Source organism: Rhinoraja longicauda, chromosome 7 (assembly GCF_053455715.1).
Source record: "Rhinoraja longicauda isolate Sanriku21f chromosome 7, sRhiLon1.1, whole genome shotgun sequence".
NCBI classification, from domain to species: Eukaryota; Metazoa; Chordata; class Chondrichthyes; order Rajiformes; family Arhynchobatidae; genus Rhinoraja; species Rhinoraja longicauda.
Window position 1 is genome coordinate 46,364,625 of NC_135959.1, and position 23,939 is coordinate 46,388,563.

General features: G+C 43.4%; 1 protein-coding gene across 1 annotated transcript; it reads left to right on the forward strand.

Annotated features, from left to right (window-relative positions):
* Positions 1 to 18,634: 18,634 nt before the first annotated feature.
* gjb8 (gap junction protein beta 8) lies at positions 18,635 to 22,291 on the forward strand. The gene is made up of 2 exons (XM_078403088.1): positions 18,635 to 18,831; positions 20,928 to 22,291. Exon 2 carries the CDS (start codon positions 20,947 to 20,949, stop codon positions 21,766 to 21,768), a length of 822 nt encoding a protein of 273 aa, XP_078259214.1. The 5' UTR covers positions 18,635 to 18,831; positions 20,928 to 20,946; the 3' UTR covers positions 21,769 to 22,291.
* Positions 22,292 to 23,939: the final 1,648 nt, after the last annotated feature.

The following is a 23,939-nucleotide window of genomic DNA, read 5'->3' on the forward strand; positions in this document are numbered from 1 at the left end:
GTCTGCATATTCATATTGTACATTGCTTCCTTTTATATCATTCACAGACTGGCCTGGGACATTTGAAATGATTGAGCAGACCAGTTGCATCAATATATTCACCAATATTACTTCACAATGAACTTAGAGTAGAACGTTTGGTATCAGGATTACTTCACAATGAACTTAGAGTAGAACGTTTGGTATCAGGATCATTCTCCAGCCTAACTGATTAGTTTACAACTGGTCAACCTCTTTTGAGTCTTGTCTAACAATAGAAGTATAGAAGTGGACAATTTTAAAGTTATGACCAGAGTCCTTCATAACATTTCATTGTGCCTTGCAGAAGAGGTTTCTTTAGTGGGAATGGTAGTGTACATTACTGTTATACAATAACAAACCAATAGTCTGATAGCTTGACTGGGTGTCCCACTCAATGCTCATTGGTGCTGCTTGACTGCAGAATTTCTGGACTATTAAACATCATTCCTATTAATGCATCCAAATGCACCTGAAACTTCACATATCTATGTTCTCCAGAGATACTGCCTGGCCCACTGAGTTACTCCAGCAGTGTATTTTTTGTAAACCAGCATCTGTGGTTCCTTGTGTCTCCATTATTGTGGATGTTGATTGCCAAATCAGTTAAGCAACTCTACTTCTTGTCTAAGTAATACTGGGTGTAAAACAAAAATCTCATCATGCATGCCATGGATTCACCTTCAAACAACTATATTTCTGACCTTTATGATGGAAGGATGATCATTAATGAAGCCACTGAAAGATATTTACGTAAAGGACATTGACTTGAGGAATGTCTGCATTCTCTTCCGAGGCTGGATTACTGATTAGCCAATAGTCTTCAGTCTATAGATTGGTGATTCTAATGAAGTTTAAGTTCACTTTTGTGGGCTGGTACCAATTTAATATTTTAAACGTGGGGCACAATTTTAAATTTGATAATGACTGAGAAAAGTACATATACAAGAGTGATTCAACAGGAGTGATTGATTGATTGAATTGATTGAATGATACACCGACTATCAATCCACTCCCTACACACTTGGGGCTTGGGGCTATTTCACAGCGGCCAATTAACTGACAAACCTGTATGTCTTTGGGATGTGGGAACACCCAGGAGAAATCCACGCAGTCATAGAGAGAACATGAAACTTCACACAGACAGCAGCCCAGGTCAGGATCAAACCCGGGTGTCTGGCTCTGAGGCACCAGCTCTACCAGCTGAACACTATATCGAGGTATTTGTGTCATTCATGAGTGCAAGCAAAAGCTCCCATATTGAATGAAATGCACTGAGATAGCTCTGGCACTGATAATAAGAGACCCTGACCCTACCAGGAATAAAAGACCAAGGTACTGTGAGATGGACACCAAGACTCTGGTACAAATGCCCGATAAAAAAAGGTTCTGATACCATGAAGGAAAGCCTCGGCATTATGTTGGAGAAAGACTGATACTGAGTGAGAAAGTCTGTAGCAGCACTGACTGAAAGACTCCTTCTTGGAACTTAGTAATTTCAATGAGCATTGAGTGGAACACCCAGGCATGAAATCTCTGCCAACCCTGAGTGAAAGAGGCACTGCCACTTTTTCTGAAGGCTAAACAATATTAAATTCTCTGACTTATTATATGTGATCCCAAACATGAAGTCATATTTATGTATTTATTTCAGTAATGTAAAATCATACAGCAATAATAAAACTGGTTTTACAAATTAGGATTCATATTTAGATTTCATTATCACCGTGCATAGGCTAAAAATATTGTTAAATAGCCTAGGGAGTTCTCAACAGCTTCCAGAAGTCAAAGGGCTAAATTAATAATGGAAGTGATACAGTGTATTCCTACTGCTTAAACCTGAAAAGCAACTAAAGTTCATTTCTGGCCATTCATCTTTTACCTGACTCATTTTTCACTCCTTTGGATGTCTCTATGCTTGTCACTGCTCTTCTAATCATTGCATCCTTTTATTGCTTGCAACTTTGAAATGATTGTGGATTTTGATCATAGCAAATACCTTAATTATTCACATTATGATTTGTATGGTGCAGAGAGATGTGTGGTTAATGAAAAGTACTTCCGTAGTATCTTAATTTCACAAAGTAATTGAAGGTAGACACAAAATACTGGAGTAACTCAGTGGGTCAGGCAGCATCTTGGGAGAGAATGAATGGGTGTCGTTACGGGTCGAGACCTTCAGACTGATGTCGGGAGGGGGCGGGACAAAGATAGGATGTAGTCGGAGACAGGAAGATTAGTGGGAGAACTGGGAAGGGGGAGGGGATAGAGAGGGGAAGCAGGGACTACCTGAAGTTAGAGAAGTCAATGTTCATACCGCTGGGGTGTACACTGCCCAAGCGAAATATGAGGTGCTGTTCCTCCAATTTGCGCTGGGCCTCACTCTGACAATGGAGGAGGCCCAGGACAGAAAGGTCAGATTGGGAATGGGAGGGGGAGTTGAAGTGCTGAGCCACCGGGAGATCAGGTTGGTTGAGACGGACTGAGCGGAGGTGTTCAGCGAAACGATCGCCGAGCCTGCGTTTGATCTCGCCGATGTAGAGAAGTTGACACCTGGAACAGCGGATACAATAAATGAGGTTGGAGGAGGTGCAGGTGAACCTCTCTGCCTCACCTGGAAAAACTGTTTGGGTCCTTGGATGGAGTCGAGGAGGGAGGTAAAGGAACAGGTGTTGCATCTCTGACGGTTGCAGGGGAAAGTACCTGGGGAGGGGGTGGTTTGGGTGGGAAGGGATGAGTGGACCAGGGAGTTTCGGAGGGTTGACCCGAAACGTCACCCATTCCTTCTCTCCCAAGATGCTGCCTGATCCGCTGAGTTACTCCAACATTTTGTGTCTACCTTCGATTTAAACCAGCATCTGCAGGTTTTTTTTCCTTCACAAAGTGATTAATATCTATTGTTTGACGATGAAATTTAGATAGTTTCTAAAAATTATTGTCTCAGCAAAATGAAATCTAAATCTGAAGGGTTATGATTTATTCACAAAATTCATCCAGGGTACCAATAAAATCACATGATTTGTGATTGGCATGAACATAGCAAACGCTTAATAGACAATCAGAAAATATTTGCAATAACATAAGTTTTCATTTGTGTACTTTTAGAACGCGAATGGATTAGTTAACAAATTACTTAATCCAAGATTGCAACTGTTCCTAAAATATTTTGAAGCCATTTTTTAAATCATGGTCAGTCAATATTGCTTTATTATGGAATTTCAATGTCGAACCAGTAATTAAAGCAATAGGTATAGATTTAAGACTATAGCAGTTAAGTATGGAAAATTACAAATGCTCCAGTAAATTTCAAGATTTACTGCATGAAAAATTGAAGACTAAAGAAGATTTTATTTTCTAAATAGAAACCAATAATGGCCAAGATCATTATTTTCTGAACGTGATGGTACACTGAATAAATAGTGAATTAAATATTTGTCCAATAAATCGGGGAAGCCTTCGGTCTAATCTAATTAGCATTTGTGCTATACTTCCATGTATTAAAAGCAGCTTTCATTTTGGTTGCATGCATTCTGGTTTTTCATCAAATGTAGATTGTCAGAGAACCTCTTATGTTTGTTCAAATTATTATTAGTTTCCAGTTTTGTACAGTGAATTATCCCAATGAATCAAACCAGTAACATTTGGGAAGTAATAAAAAGGTGAGTAGCATACAGTCAAAATGGGAATTAATGGGGAAATTCACCAACAAAACTAATTAATATATTCAAAGGAAGTTTGATTGTGTTGTGTCTGCTTCGCCTTTCTTGCGCTATTAAATCTTAAGGGCTGGGCTATTTAATAAAATTTAAATATTTGTGTGTTAGTTACTGGTTAATTTCATTTGAATGTGGACAACAGTTCTACATCTAGTATTCATTAGTTCATAAATTCTAGGAATAGATTTAGGCCATTCGGCCCATCAAGTCCTCCACCTATCTTTCATGGCTGACCTATCTTTCCCTCTCAACCCCATTCTCCTGCCTTTGCCCCATAACCCCTGACACCCTTAATAATCAAGAATTACCATCCATTTTCATACTTCCTCTGGCAAATAATACTAATCCTGATCAGTGAGCATATTTAATATCAGATGAAGGCGATAGTGTTCAGTATTCAATGCCTTGTGCGGTTTTTTTTGAGTAGCCAAAGTCTACAATAGGTGTTCTAGTTGCTGAGTGACGTTATGCTGAATTAATGCCCTTTGCATAAACCTGGCACTCCCAGACATGGGTCCGTCAATAGGTGTTCCTTCTGAGTACAGTGTGATTTGCAAACAAGCCCTCAGCACAGAACGGACAGTCCCAGACTAGGATCCATCTGTCGGCATTCAGGGCAATTCAGGGCAATTCAGAGGAAGCGGGAGGAGGAGTAGAAGCGGTCATAGGGTCATACAGTGTGGAAACAGGCCCTATGGCCCAACTTGCCCACACCAACCATCATGTTCCATCTACACTAGTCCCACTTGCTTGCATTTGGCTATTATCCCTCTAAACCTGTCCTATCCAGTCTGAAGAAGAGTCTTGACCTGAAGTCATCCATTCCTTCTGTCCAGAGTTGCTGCCTGTCCTGCTGTTACTCCAGCTTTTTGTGTCTATCCATGTACCTGTCTAATTGCTTCTTAAACTTTGTGATAGCCCCTGCCTCAACTACCTCCTCCAACAGCTCGTTCCATACACCCACCATCCATTTGTGAAAAAGTTACCCCTCAGATTCCTACAAAATCTTGCTTTCTTCACCTTAAACCTATGCCCTCTGGCACTTGATTTCCCTACTCTGGGTAAGAGACTCTGTGCGTCTCACCGATCTACTCCTCTCATGATTTTATACACAGCAGGTGAATAAAATACCAGGTCACAGTAGGTGGCAAATGATACTGAGGAGACAACCTCACCCAGACTTCAGCAAGATGTCATCGCAGCAGAATGACACCATTGGCTTCATTGGTTCATTGGGTTGTTTAAATTAATACTGACTAGCTAATTAATTTATTGCATCGTATGGGAGGCGCATTCCCAATCTCGTTGTACCCCTGTACAATGACAATAAAGATGTATTGTATTGTATTGTATTGTATTGTATTGTATTGTATTGTATTGTATTGTATTGTATTGTATCTCACAATCTCCACACCTGTTCTCAGGAAGTGGTTGGTATTGGTATTATCAGCTATTTTCATACTTCCTCTTGCAAACAAATCAAATCCTGATCAGTGAGCAGATTTAATATCAGATGAAGGAGATAGTGTTCAGTATTGCTCTTTAAATAACTGTAGATGCTCCAGATCCATGTTTTTTATGAGTCCCTTTCAGTGCAACTCTAATTCTGAATTGAGCTACTATCTGACTGAGCTGTTATCTAACTCACTGGAGACCCTCAGATCATCTTTAATCGGACTTTACTGGACTTTATCTTGCACCAAACGTTATTCCCTTTATCATGTATCTGTACACCGTGGATGGCTCGATTGTAATCATGTACTGTCTTTCCGCTGACTGGATAGCATGCAACAAAAGCTTTTCTCTGTATCTCGGTACACGTGACAATAAACTAAACTAACTAAAAGCTAACTCCTGTGGTAAGCATTGTAAAATATCTGTTAAATATTTTTATTCTTTATAGAAGCAAATTAACCTACAATCCTGCACGTCCTTGGGATGTGGGAAGAAACCGAGGCATCTAGAGAAACCCCATGCAGTCATAGGGAGAAAGTGCAAACAGCACGTGCGGGCAGGATCAAACTTGGGTCTCTGGCCCTCTAAGGCAACAGCCCTACTAGCTGTGCTACCCTTTTATCCAAAGGAAAGTCTCCCCAAATTGGGATGTTGCATGATCATTCCCTCCACAGATGCTGCCTGGCCCGCTTAGTTGTTCCAATGCATTTTTGCTCAAGATTCCAGCATTTACAATCCCTTGTGCCTCCACCTTAACCCATTGGATACCTTCCATCTGGCAGGTTAGCAAACTCATTGGACTCATCTGCTGATCAAGAACTCCCCTCACTTGTATCCACTGATCACTCATCAGGAGCCTGGGTCGCTGGCGCTGTGAGGCAGCAACTCTACCAACTGTGCCATGTTGTGGTAGTCTTTTGTCACCTTTAAAATGACAGAGGAAACAGATCAGAACCAGGTATTGCTGGTTCCTAGGCCATCAAATCCTGGTTCCTGATGCTGTACACTCATAGAGTCATAGAGTCCTACAGCACAGAAAGAGGCCCTTCGGCCCATCGTGTCCGTGCCGCCCGTTACCAAACACAGTCTAATTTTAATCCCATTTTCCCGCATTTGGACCGTAGCCCTGAATGTTGTAGCATTTCAAGTGCCCATCCAAATGCCTCTTAAACGTTGTGAGTGTTCCCGCTTCCACCACCACCCCAGGCAGTGAGTTCCAGACTCCAACCTCCCTCTGGGTGAAAAAGTTCTTTCTCACATCCCCCCGAAACCTCCCTCCCCTTACCCTGTATCTATGTCCCCTCGTTGTTGAACCTTCCACCAGTGGAAGAAGTTCCCCGCCATCTACCTTATCTATGCCCCTCATGATCTTGTACACCTCGATCATGTTCCCTCTCAGCCTTCTCTGCTCCAGAGAAAACAACCCCAGTCTGCTCAGTCTCTCCTCATAGCCGAGGCCCTTCATCCCTGGCAGCATCCTGTGAATCTCCTCTGCACCCTCTCCAAAGCTATCACATCCTTTCTATAATGTGGTGACCAGAACTGTACACAATACTCCAACTGTGGCCTCACCAGTGTTCTGTACAATTCCATCATTACCCCCCTGCTTTTATATTCGATGCCCCGGCTAATGAAGGCCAGTAACCCATATGCCTTTTTGACCACCCTGTCCACCTGTCCTGCTGCCTTCAAGGACTTGTGTACCTGTACTCCAAGGTCCCTCTGTAACCCTGTCTTCCCTAGGCAAACTTGCTGATCATGCCCTGTATGTTGACATCCAGATCATTAATGTAGATTACAAACAGTAAGGGACCCAACACCGATCCCTGCGGCACCCCACTGGACACCGGCCTCCAGTCACAGAAGCAACCTTCTACCATCACCCTCTGCCTTCTGTCACTAAGCCAGTTTTTTATCCATTTTGCCAAGGTGCCCTGGATCCCATGGGCTCTTACCTTCTTGACTAGTCTCCTGTGTGGGACCTTGTCAAAAGCCTTTCTGAAATCCATGTATACCACATCCACTGCACTACCCCCATCTACCTCCTTGGTCACCCCTTCAAAAAATTCAATCAAGTTAGTCAGACACGACCTTCCATTAACAAAGCCATGTTGACTATCCTTAATTAACCCTCGATCCTCCAAGTGAAGACTGATTCTGTCCCTCAGAATCTTTTCTAGCAGCTTCCCCACCACCGATGTCAGACTCACCGGCCTGTAGTTCCCAGGTTTATCCCTACTGCCCTTTTTAAATAATGGCACCACATTAGCTATCCTCCAGTCCTCCGGTACATCCCCTGTTGCAAGAGAGGCTCTGAAAATTTGTGCCAGAGCCCCCGCAATCTCCTCCCTTGCCTCTCTCAGCATCCTGGGATACATCTCGTCAGGGCCCGGAGACTTATCCACTTTTAAGCCTGCCAAAGCCTCCAGCACCGACTCCCTGTCAATAGCAATATGCTCAAGAACATCACAACCCTCCTGCTCCATTTCTAAGTTCGCATCGCCCTCCTCCCTCGTAAAAACAGATACAAAAAAATAATTTAAAACATCTCCTACATCCTCTGGCTCCACACACAGCTTTCCACTATGGTCCCTGATGGGCCCCACTCTTTCCCTCGTTATCCTCTTACCCTTGATATACTTATAGAACACTTTGGGATTTTCTTTTATTTTGCCCGCTAGTGCTATCTCATGGCCTCTTTTTGCTCTCCTAATTTCTTTTTTAAGAACCGCCCTACACCTTCTGTATTCCTCTGATGATGCCTGTGCCTTAAGTTCTTTATGCCTTCCAAAAGCCCCCCTTTTTTAAAAAATCAATCCTACTATATCGTTCGACATCCAAGGTTCTTTGGACTTTTTTGTCCCACCCTTAAACTTTAGGGGAACATGCTTCCTCTGTACTTTTTCAATTATTCCTTTGAATGACTCCCACTGTTCTGATGCGGTCCTCCCCACGAGAAGCTGATCCCAGTCCACCAGGGCCAACTTCTGCCTTATCAGATTAAAATCGGCCTTGCCCCAATTTAGAAATTTTCCCTCTGGTCCCTCTTTATCCTTTTCCATTACCACCTTAAATATCACTGAATTGTGATCACTGTCACCAAAGTGCTCTGCTACTGACACTTCAGCCACCTGTCCAGCCTCATTTCCCAAGATTAAGTCCAATACCGCCCCCTCCCTTGTTGGACTTTCAACATATTGGCTCAAAAAGCCCTCCTGGATGACCCTTAGGAACTCTGCACCCTCTGGGCCCTTGACACTTTGGCTATCCCAATCAATATTTGGGAAGTTGAAATCCCCTACTATTACTACCCTGTTGTTTTCACACATCTCTTTGGTTATTATATTGGAAGGAAAGACTCTGCATGGAGCAACTCTTAATATGGGTCAGGAGATGTCTTTGTAAATGGTACTGCCATTGTTACACTGACTGTATGAAGGATGTATTCCTGATCTCCAACCTACCCCTTGCACTTTTTCTTTTATCTGCACTTTTTTCTGTGGCTGTATATTTTGCATGGAGTTTGATTCTATTCATGTATGGATGACTTACCTGGATAGCAGTTTGCACTGTATGCACAGTTTGCACATGTAATGATACTAAATCAATAACAATACCAGGCCTACTCATATTTAAATATTTGGATAAACAGGCAGGAGGTGTGAATGTGATCCTTCATTACGCTAGCAGCGCTTGCTCGTCCCATTCCACTGGGCACCAATGAATTGTTTGAAGCCTCGCTTATGGCTCTTTCAATTTGATCTCATAAAACTGCAGAAATTCATCCACGATTGGTAGAGCTAAATATCTTACATCTAGAACATTGTACTGCATCTCCAAAAGATGGTTTTAACAGATGGTTCCAGTTATATAAAGTTATGAGAGGCGTAGACAGGACAGACAGTCATAATCATTTTTTTCCCCCAGGGTAAAAATATCAAGGACTAGAGGGCATAGCTTTATGGTAAGAGGGGCCAAGTTTAACGAAAATGTGCAGGACAGGTTTTTTACACAGTGAGTGGCAGGTACCTGACACGCACTGCCAAGGGTGGTGGTGGAAGCAGATACGATAGCGCTACTTAAGAGGCTTTCAGATACACACATGGATATGCAGGAGAATGAAGCAATATGGACCAAGTGTAAGCAGAGGAGATTAGTTTAACTTGGCATCATGATATGGACATTGTGAGCTGAAGGATCTGTTCCTGTGCTCACTGTTCTATGTTCTTTGTGTTTCAATAATGAGTTTTGTCAAATCTAGAGAAGCCGAGTTAAGGGGAGCCCAAAGATTATGAGCTCTTGGTCACTTTCTCTAGAGCATTGCCTAGCTTTGTACTTGTACTTTAGATGGACCTGAAAAGATCAAATTCTGTAAGGTGGCCTGATATGTTGTCAAGCAGTCAGTAAAATGGCATCCATTTTCATTCTCTCGCAATGCATGAAGTACCGCACATTCTCATATGGTTTGCTGATATCTACTGGGGGGGAACCTCATGAATTCTTAAGCATAGGAAAATAACTGCAGATGCTGGTTCAAACTGAAGGTAGACACAAAATGCTGGAGTAACTCAGCGGGTCAGGCAGCATCTCAGGAGAGAAGGAATGGGTGAAGTTTCGGGTCAAGACCCTTCTTCAGTCTGAAGTACGGTCTCATCTCGAAACGTCACCCATTCCTTCTCTCATGAATTCTTAAACTCAGTAACTTTCAAAGTCCTTAACCTGACCTTTCAAGTAAAGTGCTTGAGAATGGTACTAACAATTCAATCTTTCTGAACTCTTTTATGTGTGCTGTGAGCTGCAACAACAATGCATAAGAATCCCTGAAGGAAACCCACGCGGTTGCAGAGAGAATGTGCAAACTTCACACAGACAGGATGGAACCCAAGTATCTGGTGCTGTGAGGCAGCAGCTCTACCAGCTGTGCCACTGTGTACTGCCTGTTATCAACCAAGTATTCAATGCTGTAGACTATTCCACTGAAGCATTCTCCCTGATGCACCCATAAGATGCGAAGAGTAGGAACGTGGAACAATAAAGCAGATAGCCATGTCAACTGAGACCAACACATTTCATTCTTGTCTGCTTCTGGGTCTGATGCAGAGGGAACAATTTGGAGAGAATGGAGAATCCAGAGGAGTCAGGTGGTGAAGAATTCAAACGTCAATGACAGGGGAATCAGATGTGGTCTGTAAATGCAGTGGATTCTCCATTCTTCACTCAGAGGAGAAGTGAGGAATCACTCCTTTACACTGGGTGGTCAAAATGTGGAAATGTCTCCAACAAAATACAATAAATGGAGATATGAGAGATTGCAGATGCTGGGATCTTGGGCAAAAGTGCTGGAAGAACTCAGCGGGTCAATGGTTCAATTGTACTTTGTTTGCCACATTGCACTCTACAGTAGAAGGTGCGATGCAACAAGGTGTTGAAGTGGGAGAAGAAATTACACCTCAGGATAGTGTCTCAAACATTTCAACGCAAAGATCCAGACGTAAATCTGGTTCTGTAGCCAGTTCAACTACAAGGGTCTCTGCTCAAATGGAAGCTGAAGCTGAGATGGCTGCTCTCTCGCTAGAAGCTGCCGCCTTGGAGACAAAATATGAGATTGAGGACCAGAAGAACAGCTGAAAAGACAAGAAGAACAGCTGAAGAGAGAGAAGGAACAGTTGGAGATAGCCACGAAGCTGGCAGCTGCTAGGGCAAGGAGGGACATACTAGAAGGCCAAAGATCAAAATGCAGCTCGAGAGTACCTCAGAAGAAGAGTTCCTTAATCCAAGAGGGAGCTACTAAGCTGGAAACAACAGCTAAAGTCAACCCACAGCCAGAGCCAGTCTGGTCTCGTGATGCCAAACTGGCACTGAGTAAGTGGATGGCCGACAAAACTTTACCAAAGCAACCAGGTGCTAGACCGAAGCAACCTACCTTTGGGATGTCTGTTAAGACTCGAAAAGAGCCAGCCCAGTACTCTTCTCAGAGGCCTGTTCATCAGCTACCTGCACCCAGTCAGAGACAAACAACTGATTATGGGGCTCGTGACAAAATTTATCCGGATCAACCTGCACTAAGCCAGGGATTTCTAAATGAATTCTATGAATTGATAAGGAATCAAACGAGACTCAGCGAGCTCATGGTTCAACAAAATCTTTCTGTCACCTTACCCCCAATGGAAATTCCTCAATATGATGGTGATCCTTTGCAATATGAAACTTTCATTGTAGCGTTTGAAGAAGGAGTGGAAATGAAAACTACAAGTCACAGAGATCGCTTACGATTTCTGGAGCAATGCACATGCGGATATTCGAAGCAGCTTGTTAAGAGTTGTCGACATTTGCCTGCGGATGAGGGCTATCAAATGCAAGAGAGTTGCTTGAAGAGCATTTTGGTAACAAACAGAAGATAATAATGCATACATGAAAAAGGCCTTTGCTTGGTCGGTTATCAAGGCGGAAGATGTGAAGGCTTTGCATGAGTTTGCGAAATTTCTTAGGGGTTGTTGTAATTCAATGAGAAATAGCATCCACATGGAAGAAATGAATGTCGTTAGTAATATGAAGGCTATCTAAAACTAGGGCAGAGTCTAAAACTGCCCTATAGGCTTAGAGAAAAGTGGAGAGATAAAACAGGCTTGATACAGGAGGTTGACGATAGAGAGGCCATGATTCCTGACCTGGTGAATTTCATGGAAAGAGAAGTACGGTTAATGTCAAACCTACGCTATGGGAATATTCAAGATCCTAAACCAGCAACTGTCAAAGGCTCTACCTTTACTAAAACCAAGGGAAGATCAGGACCTAAGGAAAGCAGTTTTGCTGCTGCCATAATACCCGTAGAAACGAAGGACGGAATGAAAAAGGATGTATCTACTGTTAAGTCACAAGGGTTTGGTTTTTCATGTAATGAAGTTGGTCACACTATAAGATGGTGTCGAAAATTCAAGGAAAAGGAATATAAAGATGATTGACTTCTTGAAGGAGAAAGGAATCTGTTATGGATGTCTGAAGAAAGGACACATGGTTAAAGACTGCAGGAATCTGATAACTTGTAATATATGCAAACAAGATCATCCTGAATTGCTTCACATTGAACAGAGGAATACAGACGAGAAGCCAGAGCAAATGGAACAAAAGGAGAAGCCAGCTACGAGTGATGTTGTTGCCTCACCTCAGTTAAATGCAAATATTGGGGCCGGGGTAGAAACCTGTATTTTCTCCATCTTACCAGTACAGGTAAGGAGCAGCGAGGGGAATACAGTGTTGTAAATATGCGCATTTTTGAACAGTGGAAGTTCAGCTACCTTATGCACAGAAAGCTTGATGAGAAGGCTGGACATCACAGGAGAAAAGGTTAAGCTTCTCTTGAACACCGTGAATGGTCAGAAATGCTACGATAGTTATCATATTACAAGTATGGAAATATCTAGTCTGGAGGAAGACAATTTTATACAAATATCTGATGTGTTTACACAAGAGACTATGCCCATCTCTCATCCAAATATACCTAAGCAAGAAGACTTGGAAAAATGGCTTTACTTGAAGGATGTCAAGATACCTAAAATAAATTCTGATATCGACCTACTTATCGGAATGAATGCATCCCCTAGAACCTACAAAGGTTGTTACCAGTCAAGGAGATGGACCGTTTGCTGTGAGAACCATACTCGGATGGGTTATCTATGGCTCCTTGAGAAGGAACAACAAAGGCAGGAAAAGGAATAACTATACTGCCGCTGCCGTCAATCGAATATTGTAAATCTAGAGGAGTTGTTGACCAGGCAATATAATCACGACTTCAGTGAAAGAACCAGCAAGGAATCAGAAGAAATGTCCAGAGAAGAAGTAACATTTTTGGAAATTATGAATCACTCAGTAAAGATGATGGGACACTATTGCCTAGACTTACCTTTTAAGCAAGAAAGTGTTAGTCTGCCGAATAATCGTTGCATTGCAGAACAACACATTCAGAATCTGAAACGCGTTTGGCAAGAATACGAAATTTCATGATGAATATACATCTTTCCTCAGAGAGATGATTGATAATGGTCATGCCGAAAGGGTGCCAGAAAACCAGCTGAATCGAAGTGATGGAGAGCGTTGGTAGATCCCACACCATGGGGTGTATCATTCAAAGAAAGGAACATTAAGAGTGGTCTTGGACTGTGCTGCAGTTTCCAAGGGTAAATCACTTAACTGTCAACTGCCACAGGGTCCAGACTTAACAAACTCACTCATCGGAGTTCTCATTAGATTCAGACAAGGGCCGGTAGCTTTGATGGCGGATATCAAGGCAATGTTTCATCAGGTCAAGGTATCGGAAAAGCATGCCGACTACTTGCGATTCCTATGGTGGCCGGATGGTGTTGCACAACAAGATCTCATTGAATACCGGATGAAGGTACATCTCTTTGGAGCAGTGTCATCACCAAGTTGTGCAAACCTCGCATTGAGGAAAACCGCTGAGGACAATAAAGCTCATTTTTCTGAAGAAGTGACAAACACAGTAAGGAGCAATTTCTGTGGACGATTGTTTAAAATCCATGTCTATGGAACAAGAAGCAATTCAAATGGTAAAACATTTGACTTCCCTCTGCAACAAGGGAGGATTCATGCTATCGAAATGGATTAGCAACAGCCGTGCTGTATTGGAAACCATTCCACTAGATAACAGAGCCAAGGAGACCCGGAAGTTGGATTTGGACAAAGACAACCTGCCCATGGAGAGAGCATTGGGATTGCACTGGTGCGTTGAAACAGATGTGTTCAAGTTCAGAATTTCGATTCAGGAGCGACCATGTACAAGACTGTGATTGGTTCTGTTTACGACCCTTTGGGATTTCTTACCCCATTTACACTCCAGCCAAGTTAATTTTGCAGGATCTCTGTAAGAAGAAACTTGGATGGGATGAGAGTATAACGCAAATCTTCTCTCAGCGTTGGACAGAGTGGTTAGAAGGATGAGAGGGGATCTTAAACATGTTCCTAATGTTGGGGGAGTCCAGAACAAGGGGCCACAGTTTAAGGATAAGGGGTAGGCCATTTGGAACTGAGATGAGGAAAAACTTTTTCAGTCGGTGAGTTGTGAATCTGTGGAATTCTCTGCCTCAGAAGGCAGTGGAGGCCAATTCTCTGAATGCATTCAAGAGAGAGCTAGATAGAGCTCAAGGATAGCGGAGTCGGGGGTATGGGGAGAAGGCAGGAACAGGGTACTGATTGAGTATGATCAGCCATGATCACATTAGACAATAGACAATAGACAATAGGTGCAGGTGTAGGCCATTCAGCCCTTCGAGCCAGCATCGCCATTCAATGCGATCATGGCTGATCACTCTCAATCAGTACCCCGTTCCTACCTTCTCCCCATACCCCCTCACTCCGCTATCCTTAAGAGCTCTATCCAGCTCTCTCTTGAAAGCATCCAACGAACTGGCCTCCACTGCCTTCTGAGGCAGAGAATTCCACACCTTCATCACTCTCTGACTGAAAATGATCTTCCTCATCTCCGTTCTAAATGGCCTACCCCTTATTCTTAAACTGTGGCCCCTTATTCTGGACTCCCCCAACATTGGGAACATGTTTCCTGCCTCTAATGTGTCCAATCCCCTAATTATCTTATATGTTTCAATAAGATCCCCCCTCATCCTTCTAAATTCCAGTGTATACAAGCCTAATTGCTCCAGCCTTTCAACATACGACAGTCCCGCCATTCCGGGAATTAACCTAGTGAACCTACGCTGCACGCCCTCCATAGCAAGAATATCCTTCCTCAAATTTGGAGACCAAAACTGCACACAGTACTCCAGGTGCGGTCTCACCAGGGCCCGGTACAACTGTAGAAGGACCTCTTTGCTCCTATACTCAACTCCTCTTGTTATGAAGGCCAACATTCCATTGGCTTTCTTCACTGCCTGCTGTACCTGCATGCTTCCTTTCAGTGACTGATGCACTAGGACACCCAGATCTCGTTGAACATCCCCTCTTCCTAACTTGACACCATTCAGATAGTAATCTGCCTTTCTATTCTTACTTCCAAAGTGAATAACCTCACACTTATCTACATTAAACTGCATCTGCCATGTATCCGCCCATTCACACAACCTGTCCAAGTCACCCTGCAGCCTTATTGCATCTTCCTCACAATTCACACTACCCCCCAGCTTAGTATCATCTGCAAATTTGCTAATGGTACTTTTAATCCCTTCATCTAAGTCATTAATGTATATCGTAAATAGCTGGGGTCCCAGCACCGAACCTTGCGGTACCCCACTGGTCACTGCCTGCCATTCCGAAAGGGACCCATTTATCCCCACTTTTTGCTTTCTGTCTGTCAACCAATTTTCTATCCATGTCAGTACCCTACCCCCAATACCATGTGCTCTAATTTTGCCCACTAATCTCCTATGTGGGACCTTGTCGAAGGCTTTCTGAAAGTCGAGGTACACCACATCCACTGACTCTCCCCTGTCAATTTTCCTAGTTACATCCTCAAAAAATTCCAGTAGATTTGTCAAGCATGATTTCCCCTTCGTAAATCCATGCTGACTCGGAATGATCCTGTTACTGCTATCCAAATGCTCAGCAATTTCGTCTTTTATAATTGACATTGAATGGTGGTGCTGGCTCGAAGGGCTGAATGGCCTCCTCCTGCACCTATTGTCTATTGTCTATAAGATCTCGACAAGATCTTGGAGTTCAGAGTGGGCCGGTGTATGAAGCCTATAAACTTTGGTCGAATCAAATTTGCACAGCCGCATCACTTTTCTGACGCAAGTGAAAGTGGTTATGGTATTGTTTCATATCTGAGACTGGAAAATGATAACAATGAGGTACATGCTGCATTCTTAATGGGAAAGGCCAGAGTGGCACCACTGAAGCAAATGACGATTCCCAGAATGGAGCTTGCAGCCGCAGTCTTAGCTGTCAGAATTGACATATTGCTGCAAAAAGAACTGCAGCTTAAGCTGGAGGAATCTACCTTCTGGACTGATAGCATGACAGTTCTTTAGTACATCAACAATGAAAATAAGCGCTTCCTAACATTTGTCGCAAACAGGATCTCTTTTGTAAGGGATGCTACTAATGTATCACAGTGGAAGTATATTAATACCAAGGAAAATCCTGCGGATGAAGCCTCTAGAGGATTAACAGCAGACGGCTTCTTAAGCAGTAAGAGATGGATCAATGGGCCAGAGTTTCTCTGTAAACCAGACCGAGAATGGCCAAAGTTTAACCTGGATACTGAAATCTCTGCTAATGATCCGGAGATCAAGCAAGACATCTTAGTGAACGCCATTATTAAGGATCCATTGGATTCAACAAACTATTTAATTACCCATTTCTCATCATGGAATAAGTTGAAGACTGGTTTGGTTTCTTAAATTAAAAACAATGCTTTTGCAGTGAACTTGTAAGAGAAAGGAAACTCGGGCTGCTATGAGTAGCTTTGAATCGAATCCTGGCAAGCTGAAAGAAAAGGTTGACAGAGAGATGCAAGTCTTTAAGACATCATACCGGGGACAGTGTTTATGTCCGGATGATCTTTTTAAGGTGGAAAATGCAGTTATCTCTTTCTGTTAAAGACAAGAATATAAGGAAGAGCTATCAGCATTACAAGCTGGTGAACATGGTGTTAAAAGAAGTAGTTGTTTATACAGGCTTGACCCGATACTGGATAAAGGACTTCTGAGACTAGGTGGTCGCCTAAATAAACTAGCGATGCCTGAAGAAGCTAAACATCCTATTATTCTCTCGAAGGACTTTCATATTTCAACATTGCTGTTACGACATATTCATGAACAGATCAGACATGGAGGAAGAAATCACATGTTGTCGAAACTTCGTAAAAAGATACTGGAGATCGTGCCAGACGTTAAAGGTTTTGTGCGTACTGTACGACTTCAGACTAAGGACAACATCTTGGTAAGACCAATAACCAAGATATGTCTGCTTCTAGAAGGTGAAGGAGAAGATTGAAGAATCGCTAAAGAAGTTTAAATGCCAACATATAATGCAATTATTTTTGTTTTTGATAAATATTAAGCTTTTATAGTTCCTTTTAGTATCTATTGGTAATTGCTTTGTTATATATGCAGAACAATTAGGGGCCGGTGTGTAGGGGCCATTTATGCCTAATTTAGTTACTGTGATTGTATTATGGCTATGTTTAATATTTCTAGTTTCTGTATTTTTTGCATGCTTGTGGGTGTGATTTGATACGTAATGGGGAGTGTCCACATGGAAGGAGGCTAGCATAGCGACAGAGATTGTGGGTGAGTTTAGTCTCGGAGGATGGAGAGAATTGTTTTTTACCACGCTCGCGCCAGTCACACTCACGCCAGTCACACTCACGTCTGACACACTCGTGCCAGTCACACTCACGTCTGCCACACTCACGACTGCCACACTTGCACCAGCTACACTCACAAGGACCACACGGTAATGACTACATGATTTTTACTGTATTGTTTGAAGAAGAAACAGTTGATAAGAACGAAAAGTTACGAATTACTCTTTGATTTGTGCTACTTTAATAAAGACCAATTAATCAAGAAACAGCGTTTGGAAGATTTGTTTTTGTTATCTCAGAGTGCGGTGTGTGCTGTGCGTAAGCTATACCTCCATTCCATCCCCGAGCAGTAATGGCTATCGAAGTTGGACTTTGAGAAGGTATAGAAACTGCCATTACAGTAGTTCTGTTATAAGAAGATAACTGCAGATGCTGGTACAAATCGAAGGTTTTTATTCACAAAAAAATGCTGGAGTAACTCAGCAGGTCAGGCAGCATCTCGGGAGAGAAGGAATGGGTGACGTTTCGGGTCGAGACCCTTCTTCAGACTGAACTGTTACTGTACTTTCATCTATTAGTTATTTAATAGCGCCCTCAAGTGCGAAAAAGAACAGGATATTACAGAAATATTCAGGAGAGGCAGCATCTATAGATAGGCGGCAAATTTCTAAGGTGAATGACTTTTGACATATCCCACACTGTTTTATTTCCGTTTGGTGGCCTTGGGTCCAGCCAGTTTTACGCTTATTGGCTCCGCGCATTTGGCCGCTTTCAGCTGATCTGCCTGCACATGATGCGCACATTTCCTTCAAGTGTTGTGCCCGGGGTTCCGCTCGCCATATAAAAGCTCCCCTGTTGCACTCTCTCGCAGTGTTGCGTCATTCAGGTGAGTCGCCACCAAGGGAGTGAGATGGGTACGGGAGGGAGGGAAGGAACGGCTATAATGCAAGCATCGAAGCCGATTTACAGTTTTACAGTAGGATTGCGCGAGTAAACACAAATTTTTGGACAGGAAGTCGTTTCTTTAGGGAGAAATAGTAATTAACTTATGGTGAGGTTAAACTAGGAGTGTGCGAAGTCGTTCCACGTATCCTCACTCCTGGACTTGGCGAATGCAGGAAACCCTAGATGAAGTTTAAACAGCTTCGCTTTGCTTTAATGTATAGTTAATGTAACGTGATGTAGCAGAGAACTTCTAAACGTCTTAAAATTCGCTTGACTTTGAATGGCTCCGGGACACTTTAAAATCTTATCTTTATAAATATACACACGAGAAGCGGTGTTAAACACGGGGGTGCAGTTAAGACTGGTTTCTATTTTAAATTCTATTCCAAACTTTCTCTGTACTGGATTCCCATATTGGTAAGTAACTGATTTTTATTTCCTTGTAAATTGTTTGGTTTACATTGAAGGCACTTTTAGTTGGGTGACATTTGAACATAGGCGGTTTAATGCCAATTAACTTTCGATTAGTTGTTTAAAAAAACAATATACTTGAGTGGCCAGCGTTAATGATGCACGGTGGCTGCAGTTGCTTTTTGAAGTTCTTGACGAAAGCTGTGCACAAATTAGCAGAAACGCCGAATTTCATTAATAAAGAACCCGAGAAGTTGGGCCACTTTGAAAGCTAAACTTCCTTCTCAAAATCTTCCCAGACCGAGAGTTTTGGATTTGAGCAAATAATTAATCTGTTTGCTTCTCTGAACAATAGTTTGCCGCCACTTAGACACTCTCGGACTTTGACCTGCACAGATTGTATTTTTTTTACCGATCTCATTCAGGGTTGACTAACTTGCAATACTGTGGCCAATTAGTGTTCCCGGACACTGGTTCTGGCCAAAGGTGGCGAATAACTAACCCGTGAATGTGGGCACTTTATGATTGGGTTTGTGCGCTCGAGGGGAACACTTGTTGACTGGCGCAATCCCAACTTGCAACTATGAGCGGTTGTATCGCAAAAATAGCGCTGTGGTTGTTTAAGACTGGGTTTAATCAAATTTATCTCGAATGTACAACTATTAATACGACTTCCATCTCTGATAACCACTTTGGGTTTGAGGAGGCTAAGGCTATGAATCTAGCATCGAACACAAAGTGCTGGCGTAATTCGGTGGTTCGGGCAGAAACTCTGAAGATCATGGATAGGTGATGTTTCGAGTCACGACCCTTCAGACTGATTTGGGGGGGGGGTGTTAAAGCTGGAAGAGGTGGGGGTAGAACAAACCTGATATGTGGCGGGCAGGGGGTGTTGATGGATCTAAATAGTTCGGCTAATATGCCAGGTGGGAAGATATCCAACAGGTTGAAAGGATATTTCCAATTATGGGAGTCTAGAACCAGAGGGCACAGCCTCAGAATAAAATAACGTACCTTTAGAATGGGGATGAGGAGGAATTACTTTAGCCAGGGAATGTTGTCAATAGTTGCGGGGGAAGGCGAATGGCGCAGCGGACTCGATACGTTGAATAGCCTAATTCTGCTCCTATGCTTTATGGATTAAGATGAAACACGATTACAGATGCTAGAACCTTGAACAAAAGTGCTGGAGTAACTCAGCGGGCCAGGCAGCATCTGTGGAATGGACATGGGAATTTTCGGGTGGGAGAGATCTTTTGGATAAATGGGTGGTGCGACTGGTAGACGTGATGCCTCTCTGTGACAGAGACCCGTTTCCAATCCTGATCTCGGGTGCTGATTGTGTGGAGTTTGCACGTTCTCCATGTGACCGGGTGGGTCTGCTCCGGTTTCCTCCTACATCCAAAGACGTGCGGGTTTGGAGGTTAATTGGCCTGTGTAAAATTGTCCCAGTAGGGAGCGGATGAGAAAGTAGGGTATGATGGAACTAGTGTGAGCGGGTGATCGATGGTCGGCGCGGACCGATGGGGCTGTTTCGAAGCTGTATCTTTCAATTAATAAAGGCCGAGATTGATTCGTGAAACCAAGCTATTGTTGAAGCCACGCGGGCCATGGGTCCTGACGTTCAGCGTAAATTGTGTAACACAATTGTGTAATTATCCTTATAATTTAGATTTGGGTTTAAGGTCGGGGAGATTTAATAGGAACTCGTGGGGGAGGGGGGGGGGGGAGACTTTCACTCGTAGGGTGGTGGGTATATGGCACGATCTGCCAAAGAAGGTGCACAAAAAGGCAACGTGCTGGAGTAATTCAGCAGGTCAGACAGAATCTCTGGAGAACATGGATAGGTGACGCTTCGGATCGAGACTAGAGAATGTAGTTGAAGCAGGTGCTACAACAGCATTTGAGATATTTGATCAGATAATGTGGATGGGAAATGTGTGGCGGGGCCCGACGCTTGGAAATGGGACTATCTTAGATGGGATAGGTTGGTCGGCATCAACGAGTTGAGCTGAAGGACCAGTTTCCATGCTTTTTGACTACAACTGTATGAATCTAAATTTTCAATGTGTTTCAACTTGGGTTTCAATGTTTCAATATAGGTCCGACTAAAGTAGGAAGATGAACTGGGGACAGCTGCACCTTATTCTGGGAGGAGTCAACAGATACTCGACCAGCATTGGAAAAATCTGGCTCACGGTGATCTTCGTCTTCAGAATCATGATTCTGGTGGTGGCGACTGAAAGTGTTTGGGGTGACGAGCAGTCGGACTTCATCTGCAATACCCTGCAGCCCGGCTGCAAGAACGTGTGCTACGACGAGTTCTTCCCAATGTCTCACATCAGACTCTGGTGCCTGCAACTCATCTTCATCTCCACCCCCGCCCTGCTCGTCTCGCTGCACGTCGCCTACAAGCAGCACGAAGAGAAGAGGTCCCTGGAGAAACGGCAGGGCTTCCTGAAGAGGGAGCAGGTGGATGCCTTGAGAAAACGGAAGATGCGGATTGTTGGCGCTTTCTGGTGGACTTATGTCATCAGCATCTTCTTTCGCATCGTCTTCGAGACGGTCTTCACTTACATGCTGTATTTCCTGTACGGTGGGTTCCGGATGGCCCGTCTGGTCAAGTGCAGCTCCTGGCCCTGTCCCAACATCGTTGACTGTTTCATTTCCAGGCCCACGGAGAAGACTGTGTTCACCATTTTCATGATGGTGGTTTCTGGCGTCTGCGTGCTGTTGAACGTGGCCGAGTTGTTGTACCTGATAGTTAAGGCGTGCACTCGGCAGGCTTGCTGCGCCAGGTCACATCACCACACCGGCCACCTGTCCAGGAGGCAAGAGAACCAACAGAACGAGGTGAACGAACTGCTGTCCATCGATGCCCACCGACAGAAAGCGACCTTGGAGCTGACCAACCCCCCTCCAGTCACCCATTGCACTGACTAAGTGGGGTGAGTCGGTGATTACAGCGGGGCACAAGGGTTCATCTTTCACCTTCCAAGAGTTTGATGCCGCCTTGGTTTGAACTTTCAGCTGACACGAACAGTCAACGTACCCGGCAGGTGCTCCGAGCGCACGATAAACTAATTTAACACTTTTTAAAAATGTTTCATTCGGGGTGCCTTTGCATTTCCCGCGCAGTTCCAGTATTAATGTGCAGAATCGGTGGTGGATAGAAACTGGGAGACATTGCAGATTTCTCCCCCTTCGTGTTTAAAATGTGACTGATAATGGACTATCTGTAATCGATTATCTCCATGACTCGTGCGAAGTAGGTCGTTTCTGCCTTTTTTAATTTGTAGATTTGCAGTTTAATAGAACTGTGGCGTTAAATGCGCCGGTCAGTCATTGAAAAACTGCGGAGCCGCGGCCAGCGGAGGGCGCACCCTCCCAGCGATTTGCAAATCTAGATTTTTTTTTGAAACAATAAAACTCTTCACGTCCACGTGCTCTGCACTCTTTTATTACCACGCATGGTAGGAATACAAAACGAAAAACAAACCTCCAGTAACTAACTTGGGTTGCAAATCTGGAGCAATATTGGACGAGGTTAATGTCGCTGCAGTCGCTAGCTATCAATAACTTGGTTTGAGTCCAAGGTCGTGCAGGGTAGGTGTAGGTGCAGGGATGTCTTGGGTTTGACTTTCAACTATAGCATTCCTCGCAGCTCGATTTTAAAAAGATAATAAAATTTCCCGTCAGGTTACGTTATTACTCGGTTAAAGTTGCTCCAATAATTCCACATTTATCTTGTACACTACGGATAGTGGGTTTGATTTACTTGGTCTAAACATCTGCATCTCCTTCAATTCCTAGGTAGGGGATCATTTTGACAGCACAAGTGACTACTTGGGCACAGTTGCATAAATACTAATTGAATTTGCTCATGAATGGGGGTTCTTAAAGAATCTCTCCAAACCAGAACATGTCCTTCAATAGTCATGAAGCATCATCCAGAAAAGGACATGTGTGGATTTTTGGTACAATTAGATGATTAGAAGCACCCAAATTTAATCCAAGCAGAAATTAAATATTGGTTAGAGTTGAATACAAAATAAATTATTTTCAGACTTCGTCTTTCTGACAAATTTGGATTTATCAATTGTTTGGACAGGCCCACCACTGATCTTTCCAGCAACGAGTAATCTGGCACCTCCTTTAATCTAGACAAAATTTCAAGAGCACACTTGAAGTCTCTTTCTCTCCTTCCCCCCTCTTCCCCCCCCCCCCCCCCCCCCCCCCAGAAAAAGTGGTACCTAGACCCAGTGAGGTGCTCTACCTCATCAGGACCTCCATGCCAATCAGCAGGTTGAATTTGCTGCCAATGGCTGGGGCTCTTGAACTCTGGCATAGCTTGAGCCAGCAGATCCATTCCCATAATGGACTTTGCGGGCTGATATTTTGGTGGGGCTTCCCCCTCGCCCGGAGACTGTGACCTCTGAGCCCTGGTCTCACAATACATGTAATACAGCAAGGCTCTTGAATCGTTGGATCTTGCTCCTGTTTAAGACACTGGTTGGAATAGAAGAACCATTTGGGTCTGTTTTATTTGCACTTTTAGTATTTTAATTGGCTCTAATATTAACAGGTCAAGTAAAGTATGTTCTTAAAGTGGGTGGTATTTTCAATTTGTAAAGGACTGTTATATTTCTGACACTGGTCATCTCTACAGTCTTTCAGCTGAAAGTCAACAAGACAGGCAACTACTTCAATTTTAAATAGCTAATGGATATTGTCTTCAAAGCAAACGCAATGGGAAGGTATCCAGCATTTAGCCAAATCTAGTCTCTAAGATCAATATAAAAGGTGCGCATGGTGGAAGTTGAAGACCATGAAAGTAGAACATGACAGTTTCTAGGTTTAGGAAATCGCAAAGCCTTTACATAACTATGAATGTTAAATCAACTGATCTTTTCTTTGTAGCTACGCAAGAGCTCTCATCTGGTCCTAAAGGAGCAAAACCACCCCACCCCCCCCCCCACTTGATTCCTTTTGCCAGTGACCTACCATATAGGTTAACTCTGATGTGGGTTTTTAATTTGGGAAGAAATTGGATGAAATTTGCCAATAAATTCCATGAATCCAGATCCCTGGAGCTTTAGGGCAATAACACTCGA

Excerpts from the sequence above, each read along its gene's own strand:
- gjb8 (XM_078403088.1), top strand. The coding sequence starts at position 20,947 with ATGAACTGGGGACAGCTGCACCTTATTCTGGGAGGAGTCAACAGATAC.